The sequence below is a fragment of the Mustela lutreola genome, chromosome 2 (assembly GCF_030435805.1).
Source record: "Mustela lutreola isolate mMusLut2 chromosome 2, mMusLut2.pri, whole genome shotgun sequence".
NCBI classification, from domain to species: Eukaryota; Metazoa; Chordata; class Mammalia; order Carnivora; family Mustelidae; genus Mustela; species Mustela lutreola.
Window position 1 is genome coordinate 2,448,710 of NC_081291.1, and position 12,656 is coordinate 2,461,365.

Sequence of the window (12,656 nt, forward strand, 5' to 3'; positions counted from 1 at the left end):
GGACTGGGGCAGATTCGGTGGAGCAGGGCCAGAACCCCATCCTGGGGCTTCTGCTTTCCTTCGAAGGCAGGTCGTGGAACTGGCCTCTTTCTGCAAAAAGTTCGCTCTGCTCCAAGCAAGTCATCTCCGGGCTTTGTGCCTCCATGTTCCCACCTGGTAAGTGGGAGTGAAAAGTCCTGGCCAGTGGGGATTAAACAGCGTAATGCGTGGAAAAGGCTCACTGAGCACAAGAGCAGGGACAGATGAAGGCCTCAGTTACCACTGTTACTCTTTGAAAATCAAGCACAGGTTGGGCGGAATCAGGCTCTGGGGCTACTGGGTCGGGGTGCGCAGGAGTGCAGAGAGTCCCAGGGATCAACCATGGGAACCCGCCAGCCAAGAAAGACAACGTTCTCTGCCAAGTCCGGCTGCTCAGGGGAGCAAGCGATCCCGCGTGCACAAGTCCTGTCCACACAACTCCCAAAGGGGTTCAAACCCAGGTCCTGGGGCCAGAGGGCAGGGCCCGGCTCAGCCCAGCCTCCAGAAGGAGCTCCGAGCAGGCGGGTCCTTGAAGGCAATGGAAGAGCGGCGGGGAGCCGGGGCGGGGGCTTCTGCAGGGGCCGTATCGCCACCCCCGGCAGGGTCCTCATCACCCCGCCAGGCCAGGGCCAGCTGGAGGTCGAGCTCCTCCAGATCCTCGCCCTCCAGGCTCGAGCGCAGCTCCCGGGGGGCGTCTTCCTGGTCTGGCTTCGGGCCAAAGGCCCAGTCTGCAATAGGACACTGGTGAGGAACCTCCCAGGGGCTCATCCACCTTCTGTCCCCTCCCCTGCTGCGAGGGGCCCTGGAGTGCTCCCCCACACACACCCGAGAGTGGCCCAACACTGTCCCAAGCCAGGCTCATGGCAGACAGCAGCTCACCCACCGGCCAGGTCATGGGCGAGGTCCTTGATGAGATGCCCCACAATGGCATAGGCCACGGCCACCACCAGGAACGCCGCCAGCAGCAGGTACAGCGCATACCTGGGCAGGCGGATGGTATCCAGAGGTGGTGGGCGGTACTCCTCATACAGCGGTGGGGCCGGGCTCCAGCCCTCCATCCCCTCCTCAACTGCCGGCCCTGACATGATGGCCACCCAGAGCAGGAGAGGCCCGGAGGTGACCCGCGTTGCGGAAGTATTTAGGGGCTTTGGGTAAGAGGATTGGGGCTCCTCCAAGGCCACCATCTGCCTGGATTAATCACAGCGCAAATCGCTTCCGCCCAGTGCCCCCCCCCCCATTCGGCTACTTTGCATATCCATCCCCACCCCAGGGCCTTTGCTTGAGCTGTTTGGTCTCCTGGGAAAATCCCTACCTTCATGGAGATGACATTCAAGATGATCTTAGAGTAAGTGATGTATTGGCTTAGAAAGTGAAGAGTGTTACTGGGGTGGCTCAGTCAGTTGGGCTTCTGACTCACGATTTCAGCTCAGGTCATGATCGTGGGTCGTGGGATCGAGGAAGAAGTCGGGTTCCGCGCTCAGCAGGGAGTCTACTTCTCTCCATTCCCCACCACCCTGCTTACACACGTGTGTGCGTATGTGTGTGCACAGTCTCTTTCTAATATAAATAAATAAAATCTAAAAAAAATAGTGGTATTGGAGTGGTGGTACCAGGGTCTAAGGGTTGGGACTACTAAGAGGGGAGTTCAAGCTTAAAATAGGGTGTCCAAGGCCATATAGAAATACGTGTGAGCAGAGACCCAGAGGGGAAGGGAAGCAGGTATGGGAGTACCAGAGGGAAGAAAAGTCCAGGCAGAGGGCACAGCACGTGCAAAGGCCCTGGGGAAGGACTGAGCCTGGTGTGTTGGAGAAGAGCAAGGAGGCCTGCGTGCCTGGAGCAGAGTGAGCAACAAAGCGAGAGGGAGGAGAGGTCAGGGAGCCCCCCCCCCCCCACCTCCTGCAGCATCCAACCACGTTAGGAATGATGCGGATTTACCCTGTGTATGAAGAGCTTCGTACCATGGCTGGTGTGCAGCGGGTGCTCAGTTCACTCAAATACAGATTGGGCACTTCCTGCTCGAACTCACAACCTGGCAAGTCACGCAGGGCCTTGGGGGGCAGGGGAGAATGTGACCTTTTATCCTGACCGAGAGGGTAGCCCTGGAGGGCTGTGGGCAGAGGAGGGCTCACTTGCCCACAGGTGGCCTCTGGTGGCCGCTGCGGAGACGACAGACGCTGAGGGGTGAGGACCGCAGCCAGGAAGCCAGGCTGGAAGGGACTGCGCCGGTCCAGCTGAATGAGCGGGGCTGGACACCCCCCACCCCGAGGCATAAGAGGGGCTGCCCTTTACTGTTTTTTCCGATTTTTCCCTTGCCATTACAAACACTGTTGCGACCGGCGCTTCTTTTCCACTTTCCGAAGTTACATCACTTCTCGCGCGGGCTTCCCTGATGTACTCCGCGTCGGAGGACAAGCCGAGTCCTTCTTAAGCCTGGCGTCTCTCCCCCAGCCATGCCCAGGGCGCTTCCCCGCACCTGCCAGGTGTCTACTCGCACGTCACCACCTGAGCCCCTGGCCACGCCTCCTAAGACTTCACATCGCCCTTGAACCCTGCGGCTTACCAGGTGTCACCACCTGTCGTGCATTTTCCGTATTTATTGCTTGTCTGACTCCCTCAGACAACCAGGTTGTGAGGTTTTCGAGGGTAAGGATGGCAGGCTGTCTCGTCCTCAGCACCAATTAACTATTTGTTAAGTGAACGATGAACGAACGACTCCATCGGGTCGGAAAAAAAGGACCCGCGTCCCCCCTTCCCCCGGCTGGAGTCCAGGCACCTGACGCCATCGGCCACGCCCCCCGGACTCGGCCACGCCCCCCGAACTCGATCACGCCCCAGGACCGCGGCGCCAGCTCCGCGCCGGGCTCCGGACTGAATTGGCACAAACCATTTTCACGTACCTGGGGGGGAGAGAGTGGGAGGGAATGCCTTCCGAGGAAAGAGTGGACGTTGCCCTTCCCTTCCCTGAGGGACGCCCTTAGACGCCGTCTTCTGTGTGAGTGTGAGCTGTGGCACCGATGCCGACTCGTGCTTCCAGACCTCCCTCCTGCCGCGTGGACACCCCCCCCCAGCGCTGCGTTGGTGCCGGCCAGCCCGGTCACGTGGGCGAGAAAATGGCGGCCCCCAGAGGGCGCCGCGAGCGTCGCGGTTGGTGAATTGAAGGTAGCGGCGGTGAGAGCGGGTGGACTCGGCGGTCTCGTCCTCCCGGAGCGCGTTTGGGCGTTTCGGCGGCAGGGAGCACGGTGCGTGGCCTGGGCCAGGCGGGCAGGTACGGTGGGGTGGGGGACGCCTCGTGGGGAGGTCCCGTCTCTAGGATTGATTGGTTGGGGGGATCGGGGGGCATCTTCCTGAGGGGTGTCGAGTCCCGGCGAGCTCTTTCCCCAGGTTCTGGGGACCCTGTTTCGACGGGGATTGGATTCGCAGGTTGGGGGGGACCCCGGGAGCCAGCGCGTGTCGGAAGGGGTGATCTCTTTCTCGAGTTTTGGGAGAACCAACGGTACGAGGGATCCAGCACTTGGGGGCCCGCGTAGACCGATCTTGAGGCATCCGGTAACTCGGGGTCTCTTCCAAGGGGAGGGATCCTGCGAGCATCCCTGGGGGAATCCTGTGTTGGGACGACCTCTTTCTGGGGGAGAGTTGGTTCCCAGAGATGTTTTTGTTGGGAATTCTTGCTTAGTTTAGACAGGTCTCGGGTGGGGGCGGGAGGTCAAGGAGCCCGGTCTCCCCTTTCTCCGTCCCTTACTGGCTCATCAAGAGGCTTTTATAGGAGTGAGCGGATTCCAGATTCTGCTTTGGTTAGGGGCTGATCCCCTCAACCCCACGCCCACACCCTTGCCCTGCTTCCCACTGAAGAACGTGCTAAAGGTATGAGCCGTGGGCTTCCAGGAGGCTAGGGGAGCCCTCCTTGGTACAGAGAGGTAGGTTTGGGGCTCTCTGCAGGAACATTTAATACTAGCTCTGGTTTGTCAAGTGCATACTAGGTGCTCCGTGAACACGCTTTTTTCTTTCTTTCTTTCTTTTTTTAAGATTTTAACTTTCTTTCTTTCTTTCTTTCTTTCTTTAAGATTTTAGTTTTTAAGTCATCTCTACACGCAATGTGGGGCTCGAACTCACAACCTTAAGTTCGAGAGTCAAATGCTCCATGGACTGAGCCAGCCAGGCATCCCTCCATGAGCACACCATCACTCGCAGTAACTGTGAGGTCCAGGTGCCCCTCCTACCCACCTTGCGAATGCAGTGGGTGTTCAGTTCACTCAAAGACAGTTTGGGCACTTCCTGCCATGGGGACAGATCCCAGGCTAGGCCGTGAGGACACAGCAGTGCACAAAGTAGCATAGATACCTCTGGGTATGTGTGTGTGTGTGTGTGTGTATACGTATGTACATGTGATTTCTTTATTTTTTAAAAAAAATTTTGTTTATTTATGTGACAGAGAGAGCACACATGCACTAGTGGGGAGATAGAGAGAAGCAGGCTCTCCACTGAACAGGGAGCCCCATACAGGGCTCAATCCCAGGGCTCTGGGATCAAGACCTGAGCCGAAGCCAGATGCTTCACCGACTGAGCCACCCAAGTGCCCCCAGATTTCTCTTTAATTATATATATAAGGTCCTGTCCTCCAAGCACTGATTTTCTAGAGTAAGAAAGTGATCAGTGAAATACCCCGAACACCGGGTGCTGTTAAATGCGCAGGGAAGCCGAAGGGGAGTGTGGCACAGAGAGGGCTTACGTGGCTACAGCGGGGTGCTCAGAGAGTTCCTGCCTCCACAATGAATATCTGAGCAGAGACTAGAAGGAAACCCAACTTGTGAGCTATTTATAGTTTTCTTCCAAATGCAGAAACCAAGCCCAGAGACCTTTGCCCCAGTTCGGGTCTAGCCCTGGAGATCTGCAGCAGATCCCATAGCTGGAGCTGCCCTGTCGGCCAGATTTCCCCTCGTTCCCAGGAATCTGAGGACTCTGGGGCTGGGTGGGCGATGAAGGGCCTTTTCCGCGTGTCTTGAAGGTGATCCTGCAGAGCCCAGGAGTCAGGAGTCCTGGGCCCTGTTTGCCCTTGGCGTGCCGTGTCACCCCACGCAAGTCGCTGCTCATCCGTATAGCAGGGTCCAAGCTCGGGGCCCCTGATGCCTGGCCAGCTCACTCACTCCTGGCTTCTGTGGTTTCTGGTGCTCTCCCTGGATTGCTCAGGCAGCTTCCCCTCCCTCCCGAAGCCCGGTGCTGGCGCTGCAGGGAGCCAGGGGCTACGGCGTGCCACGGCATGCTTTATGAAGCGTCCCCTAGGTCTTCGCTGGTCCAGAGGACAGAGATGGTGCCCCTCCTCCCAGCCCAGGCTGTGTCATTTTGTCTCTGTCCATCCACTCAACCTAGCATTTGTGGCCTAGAGCTTGACTGTGGAGCCCAGCTCCCTGGATTTATGACTCCTCGCTCAGCTTGTAAGGGAGTTACTAACCTGCGTGTCTGCATTCTCGCCTGTAAAAAGGTGACAAGCCTGGTGCCCATCTCAGGTTTATGGGGAGAGGTAAATGATTTTTGGAGTGTGAGTGGCTTAGCAGAGGGGCCAGCACATAGTAGGTCCTCTGTGAATGTCAGCTGCTGTTACCGGTAGGACTGGTTTTTATTGAATGCCTACTAAGTGCTGGGAATATAGTGGCAACGAAGATAGTCTCGGTCCCTGCCTTCAGAGTTCTGATGAAGGGTAAGACCCACTATAGGCAGCTGAGCTGGTAAATGTCGTATATGGTATCTCATAGGGGTAAGGGCTCTGAAGAAAAGTAGAACAAGGGAAAAGAATAATAGGGATGACTGTAATCAGGGAAGGCTTCCCTGAGAAGGTGACATTTGAGACCCAAAAAGTGAGAGGGTGAGCATGGGGGGGGTAGGCATTTGGAGAGGAGTGTTCCTGAGGACGAGAACAGCCCATGCAAAGGTCCTGGGGTAGGCCTGGTATGTTGGAGGAACAGCCAGGAGGCCTATGTGGCTGGAGCTGAGTGAGCAAGGGGCAAGGGGTAGAGGGGGAGGAGAGGAGAGGGCTGGCAGGGGTCAGGGCAGGGCCTTCGGGACCGTGAGGGAGTTTGGAATAACGAGGTGCTGTAGGAGGATGTGCAAGGGTCCAGTTTACGTGCGGAAAGCATTCGTGCCTCAGTTACCTGTCATGTAGCGAATTGCCCCACAGTTAGCAGCTCTGAGCAACAGCAGACACGCTCTCCCACAGTCTGTGCGGGGGATCTGCGCCTGGTCACCAGGAGCTTCTGGGTCCGGTCTCGTGAGGTCGCAGTCAGGACACTGCTGGGGCTGCCTCGGCTGGAGGCTGGACAGGGGCTGGAGGAGCTGCCCTCAGCTGCCCGCTCTCGTGGCCGGGGGCCAGAGGCCTCGGTCCCTCACCTCGTGGGGCCCTACATAGGGCAAGGAGGACGCCGCGGCGTCTCTCGTCACCCGCTCTCGGAAGCCGGCCCGTCACTGCTTCCACACCCGGTGGCTCGCACCGGTCAAGCCTCTTCGGCACGGGGGGGGCCATGGGGGCCCCACAGCCCATCCTGCGTGACCGTGTGGAGGGCAGGACAGCAGAAGTCATTGCTGACGCACAGGCGAGAGGGCCAGGGAGGGGACGTAGCAAGTCGGAGGCCACGCAGCAGGTGGCCGGGCCAAGCTGGGCCTTCAGCCCAGACGCCCGCCCCACCTGGGTCCGAGCTCTTAAATGAACGAATCCACCAGTGGATGAAGAACACCCCACTCGGGGGCGCCTGGGGGGCTCAGTGGGTGAAACCTCTGCCTTCAGCTCAGATCATGATCCCAGGATCCTGGGATTGAGCCCCGCATCGGGCTCTCTGCTCAGCGGGGAGCCTGCTTCCTCCTCTCTCTGCCTGCCTCTCTGCTTACTTGCGATCTCTCTGTCAAATAAATAAATCTTTAAAAAAAAAAGAACACCTCACCCAGGCTCCTGGCTTTCTGCCCGTAGGTTCTGGCACCCGGGAGCCCCCGCTTTCAGCTCAGGTGGGGCTGCGGAAGGCCCGTGGGCAGGAAGGCGCAGCGCGCCATGGTGACAGAGCAGGAAGTGGAGGCCATCGGCCAGACGCTGGCGGACCCCCAGCAGCCCCTGCAGGCCCGCTTCCGGGCGCTCTTCACCCTCCGCGGGCTCGGGGGTCCCGGAGCCATCGCCTGGATCAGCCGGGCCTTTGGCGACAACTCCGCCCTGCTCAAGCATGAGCTGGCGTACTGCCTGGGCCAGATGCAGGACCCCCGGGCCATCCCTGTGCTGTTGGACGTGCTGCGGGACACCCGGCAGGAGCCCATGGTGCGCCACGAGGCCGGTGAGTGGCCAGGGGTGGGGGTGCGCCGGACCTTCTGCCTCGTGTGCCCCCTCTCCCTCCCACGCGATCTAGAGCAGGGCTTGGCGGCCTTTGCCTGGAAAGGGCAGGTGGCAAGGTGTCCGTGGGCCGGACAGTCTCTGTTGCCAAGACTCACCTCTGCCCTCGTGATTAAGTCGCCGTAAACTGCCGTCCACAGAGAGGCATGGCCACGTGCTGGTGGGATTCTGTGGGCTCTATGGACTCTACAGGTTTGAATTCCATGGAAGTTTCACACGGCAGGAAATATCCCTTTCATTAAAAAAAAAAAAAAAATATATATATATATATATATATATATATATATATATATATATATATTGTTTTTTTCAAGATTTTATTTGCAGTCTTTCCTTTACCTGACATGGGGCTCGAACTCAGGACCCCAAGAGTCGCGTGCTCTCCTGACTGAGCCAGTTGGGCGCCTGTAAAGACATTTAACAACGTGAAAACAGGGCACCTGGGTGGCTCAGTGGGTGAAATGTCTGCCTTCGGCTCAGGTCATGATCCCAGGGTCCTGGGATCGAGCCCCGCATTGGGCTCTCTGCTCAGCGGGGAGCCTGCTTCTCCCTCTCCTTTATTTTGAAAGATTTTATTTATTTGGCAGAGAGTGAGTGCACACAAGCAGGGGGAGCGGCAGCAGGAGAGGGAGCCCGGTTCCGTGCTCCGGCTCCGTGCTCCGGCTCCAGTGCGTGGGTCACAGATAGAAGCACAGCTGGAGGACGGGTGGGCACAAAGGAGCTGGTGTTGCTGGTCCCCCCCCTCCAGCCCCCCCATCCGCACCCCACCCCAACCTGTCTGCAGCATTTTCCAACCAACCGTGAGCTGTCTGTGTGGTTCTTCTCAGGCGAGGCCCTGGGGGCCATCGGGAACCCCGACGTTCTGGAGGTCCTGAAGCAGTACTCCTCCGACCCTGTCATCGAGGTACCGTCGCCTGACCCCTGGCCCCAAGCCCCCCCTCCCCCGCGGGGACCAGCCTCCCCCTGTGTCTGGTTGCCAGGGCGATCGCCCTGCCAGGGTCCTGGTCAACAGGGCGACAGCCAGGTGGTCGCGGGCCACTGCCCTGCTCGGCAAAACCAAACCGACGCCCCGCCCGGCTGAGCCACCTCGCCTCGCCCAGTCTCCCCCCTGTCTGCCTCCCTTCCTTCTCCGCGGACAGCCTTACTGAGACAGAACGCACATAACGTGAATTTCGCCCTCTGAAGGGGTACGCTTTGGTGGTGTCTAGAGCGTCCAAGAGGTGTGCCACCCTCTCCTAATTCCAGAACATTCCATTGCCGCAAAAGAATCCCCATCCCCATCAGCGGTCACTCCCCGTCCCCTCCCCATCCACGGTCCCCACGAGCCCCCGTTCCCGTCCGTGGAGGAGCCTGGTCTGGACGTGTCACACACGCGGACTCACACCCCGTGTGGCCTCCTGTGTCTGGTTCCCTCCCTGCACGTCGTGGGCTCGGGGTCTGCCCCGGGGCTGCATGGGAGGGCCTTGCCCTGTTTCGGCTGATACTCCCGGGCCCACATCTTGTCCCGCTGACGGACATTTGGGTTGTTCCCCCTTCCCGGCCCCCTGAACCATGCTGCTGCGAGCTGCGTACAGGTTTCCGCGTGGACGTGTGTGTCCGCCTGCTGCTTCTCGCCGCCAGGCCTCAGCCCCAGACTCCTCTCGGCCCCAAGAGCGGAGGTCTCCTAACCTCAGACCTAAAGCACTCATGTTTCCTAATGGCCTCAAGGACGGAGCCTCAGGTTCTCGCTGCCTCTCGTGGGGCTGAGCAGTCCCGCCTGGCCTCGCCCTCCACACGGTCCGAGGGAGGGACTCCGCACCGCCGTCTGCACCTGCAGCGGTCCCCGCTCCTGTGCTCCCTCGTCACACACGTCCCTGTGGGTTTCTCTCCGGCCAGAATGACTAGAGCCCCCGAGGGTTGGGAGGGGGTCCCCATGTCCACCGGGCACCCCTGTCCCCGCAGGTGGCGGAGACGTGCCAGCTGGCCGTCCGGCGGCTGGAGTGGCTGCAGCAGCACGGCGGGCAGCCGGCGGCCGCAGGGCCCTACCTGTCCGTGGACCCCGCTCCTCCCGCCGAGGAACGCGACGTGGGGCGGCTGCGGGAGGTGCTGCTGGACGAGGCCCGGCCCCTCTTCGACCGCTACCGAGCCATGTTCGCCCTGCGGGATGCCGGCGGCGAGGAGGCCGCCTTGGCGCTGGCCGAGGGTGAGTTGGGGGCGGGCGTCACGGGCAGGGCGCCGGGGGGTGCTCAGGAGCTGCATCTGTGAAACGGGGCAGCAGAGTGACCAGGGAATGTGCGTCCGGGCCCTGCAGGCGGGCAGCCTTCCCTCCAGCTCTCCGTGGGAAGCCGAGGCCAGAAAGGCGGGGGAGTTGCCTGGGCAGACGGCGGCTGGGAGCCGCGGACGTGGGAGGCGACCCCTGGCAGCGCGGCTCCGGCTTCCTGGGCCTGTTTCTGCTACTGTGACTTGAGTCGCCCTCATCCCGGCTCTGCAGGGAGCTCTCTGCAGGCCTCTCCCCGGACAGTCGTGGTCCCCTGTGCCCCCTGCCTGGGGTGTGCCCGCAGAGGGCTTGGAGTCCTCTCTGCACTCCCAGAACTTCCTGTTTGGAAGGGAGATGCCAGCTGGTCAGCTGGCCCCTGGGCCGCGGGGTGGGGGTCCCAGGGGTTGCCGGGCAGCAGGAACACAGCGGGGCTGGGTGGTGTTTGGGAGTGGGGGCCACAGGCAGGCAGGTGGCCTTGAGCCCTGGCCCAGCCTCAGGGTTCTCTGGTCCTGGGCAGTCATGGCACCCCTCCTGGTGGTGGTTTCCCCATCAGCGTAAAGCATGACCTGTCTTGTGCCCCTGACAGTTTCCTCATTAAACACTCAAGAGCGTAACATAGGCTCAAGGAGAGGCGGGAGCCGCTGTCAGGGGACCTTGGGCCCGGGAAGGCCACACCTGCCCATCTGGCCTTGCTGTGTTCCCAGGGCCTGTTGGCGGGAGCTTATTACCCGGCTCTGCTCTCTCCGGCTTCTCCTGCCGCTCTGGCTGCCGGTCCCTCCCCCCGAGCCGCACTGACCACCGGGGCTGGGGCGGGGTTTCCTGGGCACAGGGTGCCCCCGTCCACCTCTCCTGGTCCTTCGTGCCCACAGGCCTGCAGTGCGGCAGTGCCCTCTTCCGCCACGAGATCGGCTACGTCCTGGGCCAGCTGCAGCACGAGGCGGCCGTGCCCCAGCTGACGGCGACCCTGGCCCAGCGGGCTGAGAACCCCATGGTGCGGCATGAGTGCGCCGAGGCCCTGGGAGCCATCGCCCGGCCTGCCTGTCTGGCCGCCCTGCGGGCCCACGCGGCCGACCCGGAGCGCGTGGTGCGGGAGAGCTGCGAGGTGGCCCTGGACATGTACGAGTATGAGACCGGGTCAGCCTTCCAGTATGCCGACGGGCTGGAGCAGCTGCGGGCAACCCCCTCCTAGAGCCGCCCGCCTGCCCTGTGGGGCTCGGCACGAGAGCTTGTGCGACTAGGTCCAGCTTCCCCGTCCCCCAAGCTGTCTGCTTGGCCCGATCTGGCTGCTTTTGCATCCTGACTCCCCCGAGGCCAGCCGGAGGTGTCCCGTGTCCCCCACGGAGGGGGGCCTGGCACAGGGCTGCACACCCAGGTTTCTGCTTATGGGATTGGGGTATTGGCATGGGAGCGGGAGTCTGAGGGGTTGTTGGGATTGGGGTTGCCCTGACCCAGCCTCTTGAGGAACCAGGGGTGCCCTGAAAGGCGCTGTGGGCAAACCCAACCCCACTGGGCCTGGGCAGAGGCTGGGGCTTCCAAGGGTTGCCCCTGGGGCCTCTGACTCCCCAGCCCGGGACTAGGCAGGGTGGGGAGGTTGTTAGAGGCTCGGGGGCTGGGGAGGGACAAGCAGACCCCAGGGTCCAAATGAACTATTAAATTATTTTGACCAAGACGTGACTCTCAGAAAATGTGGGGCGCTCTGTAGCAGGCTCATGTCAAGGACCGCCTCGGGGAGGGGGTCGGGGTGTTCACAGAGCTCCAGGCCCATGCTCTGGTTTCCTCTCCAGCCAGCCCACTCCCTGGGGGCTGGGGGAAACAGCCCCCGGCCTGGCCTACCCCCCCTCCCTCATTCTCACCCAGCCCTGTGGGGGTTTAGTGGTATGGCTAAGAGCCCAGGCGTGGGTCCCCGTCCCGGCTACCTGCCTCGTCCAGTGCGGCGTGGAACACCCTGTTTGACGGTCATAAAATGGGTGTGGCCATAGAGCCTAAGCTCACGTGGGGACACATTCATCTGCTGCTGTCTGCCGGCCGGCGACATCCCTGACCGGTCACACGAGGGCGTAGATGCCCAGAGTGGGGGTCCTTGGGCACCGTGATCGTGAGCTGGGTCTGCCACACGGATGCCCTGTGCCCCCAGGCCTTCTGACACCAAGCGCACGGGGTCTCCGCCCAGGCAACTCACGTCTCCGTGGGTGTCCTGCAGGTCGACGCAGTTCTGCCACTCACCGCCCGAATTCACACAGGCCCCCGGGCCCCTCCCCACCGGTGATTTGCTGGCGCAGCTCCCAGAGCGCAGGAAAGCCCTTGACTTGCCCACTCCATAGAAAGAATGTCACAAGCAGCCAGACGAAGTGTCCTGGGTCCGGGGGCTTCCTCCCGCAGAGTCTGGGGCACAGCCCCTCTGTTACTGGGTGCGCTCACCCACCCCGCAGCTTTCTGAGCCCCTCGGGTTTTGTGGAGGCTCCGTGGGCCACAAGATTGATTCAGTCAGTGGCCGTTGGTGATTCCCTCTCCTCCAGGGTCAAGGATGTGGCCGGAAGTGCCTGCACTGCTAGCCCCATCCTGAAGCCACCTGGGAGCCCGCGGCCCAGCCTGGTTGGCGAGTGCAGGTGCTGTGGGCAGGCCTTCCTCTGGCCCTTGCCTCTCTGAAGTTACGGGCTTTTTTAAAACTTCATTTTTATTTATTTTAGAGAGAGTGGCGGGGAGGGGCAGAGAGAGAGCCCCAAGCCGACTTCGTAATGGGCACTTAGTCGATCCCGGACCCCAAGATCACGACCTGAGCTGAAGCCAGGAGTCAGTCACCCAACCGACTACCAGGCTCCCCAGGGAAGTTACAGACTTTTACAGTTACAGACTTTTAAAGGGCCCTGGAGCCCAGGGCCTGGGACACACATGCCCCACTACGTCAGTGTCCCGGGCACCTTGCCCACGGGCCCACCAGCCACCCTCCCTGCTCTCGTCAGATGGACTGTGCCCAGCAGCAGAGACCAGTGGGAATTTCTTAAAAACAAGGGAGAATCAACCGACAGCCTTCCTGACCTCACG

The 12,656-nt window shown here is 61.0% G+C and overlaps 2 protein-coding genes across 4 annotated transcripts; one reads left to right on the top strand and one right to left on the bottom strand.

The window, feature by feature from the left end:
* Positions 1-254: 254 nt before the first annotated feature.
* On the bottom strand, positions 255-3,000 carry SMIM44 (small integral membrane protein 44). Of its 2 annotated transcripts, none has more exons than XM_059159446.1 (2): positions 902-1,936; positions 255-746 (listed from the first exon to the last, which is right to left on the bottom strand). In XM_059159446.1, exons 1-2 carry the CDS (start codon positions 1,200-1,202, stop codon positions 508-510), a joined length of 540 nt encoding a protein of 179 aa, XP_059015429.1. In that variant the 5' UTR covers positions 1,203-1,936; the 3' UTR covers positions 255-507. The 2 variants fall into 2 exon arrangements, 1 of the variants encoding a protein (XP_059015429.1); XR_009350547.1 differs by lacking the exon at positions 902-1,936 and adding an exon at positions 1,954-3,000 and having other exon boundaries at positions 646-746.
* A 100-nt stretch (positions 3,001-3,100) lies between these two features.
* DOHH (deoxyhypusine hydroxylase) lies at positions 3,101-11,283 on the top strand. Of its 2 annotated transcripts, none has more exons than XM_059159445.1 (5): positions 3,101-3,257; positions 6,971-7,322; positions 8,206-8,282; positions 9,320-9,560; positions 10,484-11,283. In XM_059159445.1, the coding sequence occupies exons 2-5, from the start codon at positions 7,049-7,051 to the stop codon at positions 10,801-10,803; spliced, it is 912 nt and encodes a 303-aa protein (XP_059015428.1). In that variant the 5' UTR covers positions 3,101-3,257; positions 6,971-7,048; the 3' UTR covers positions 10,804-11,283. The 2 variants fall into 2 exon arrangements, with proteins under 2 accessions (XP_059015428.1, XP_059015427.1); XM_059159444.1 differs by having other exon boundaries at positions 3,106-3,283.
* Positions 11,284-12,656: the final 1,373 nt, after the last annotated feature.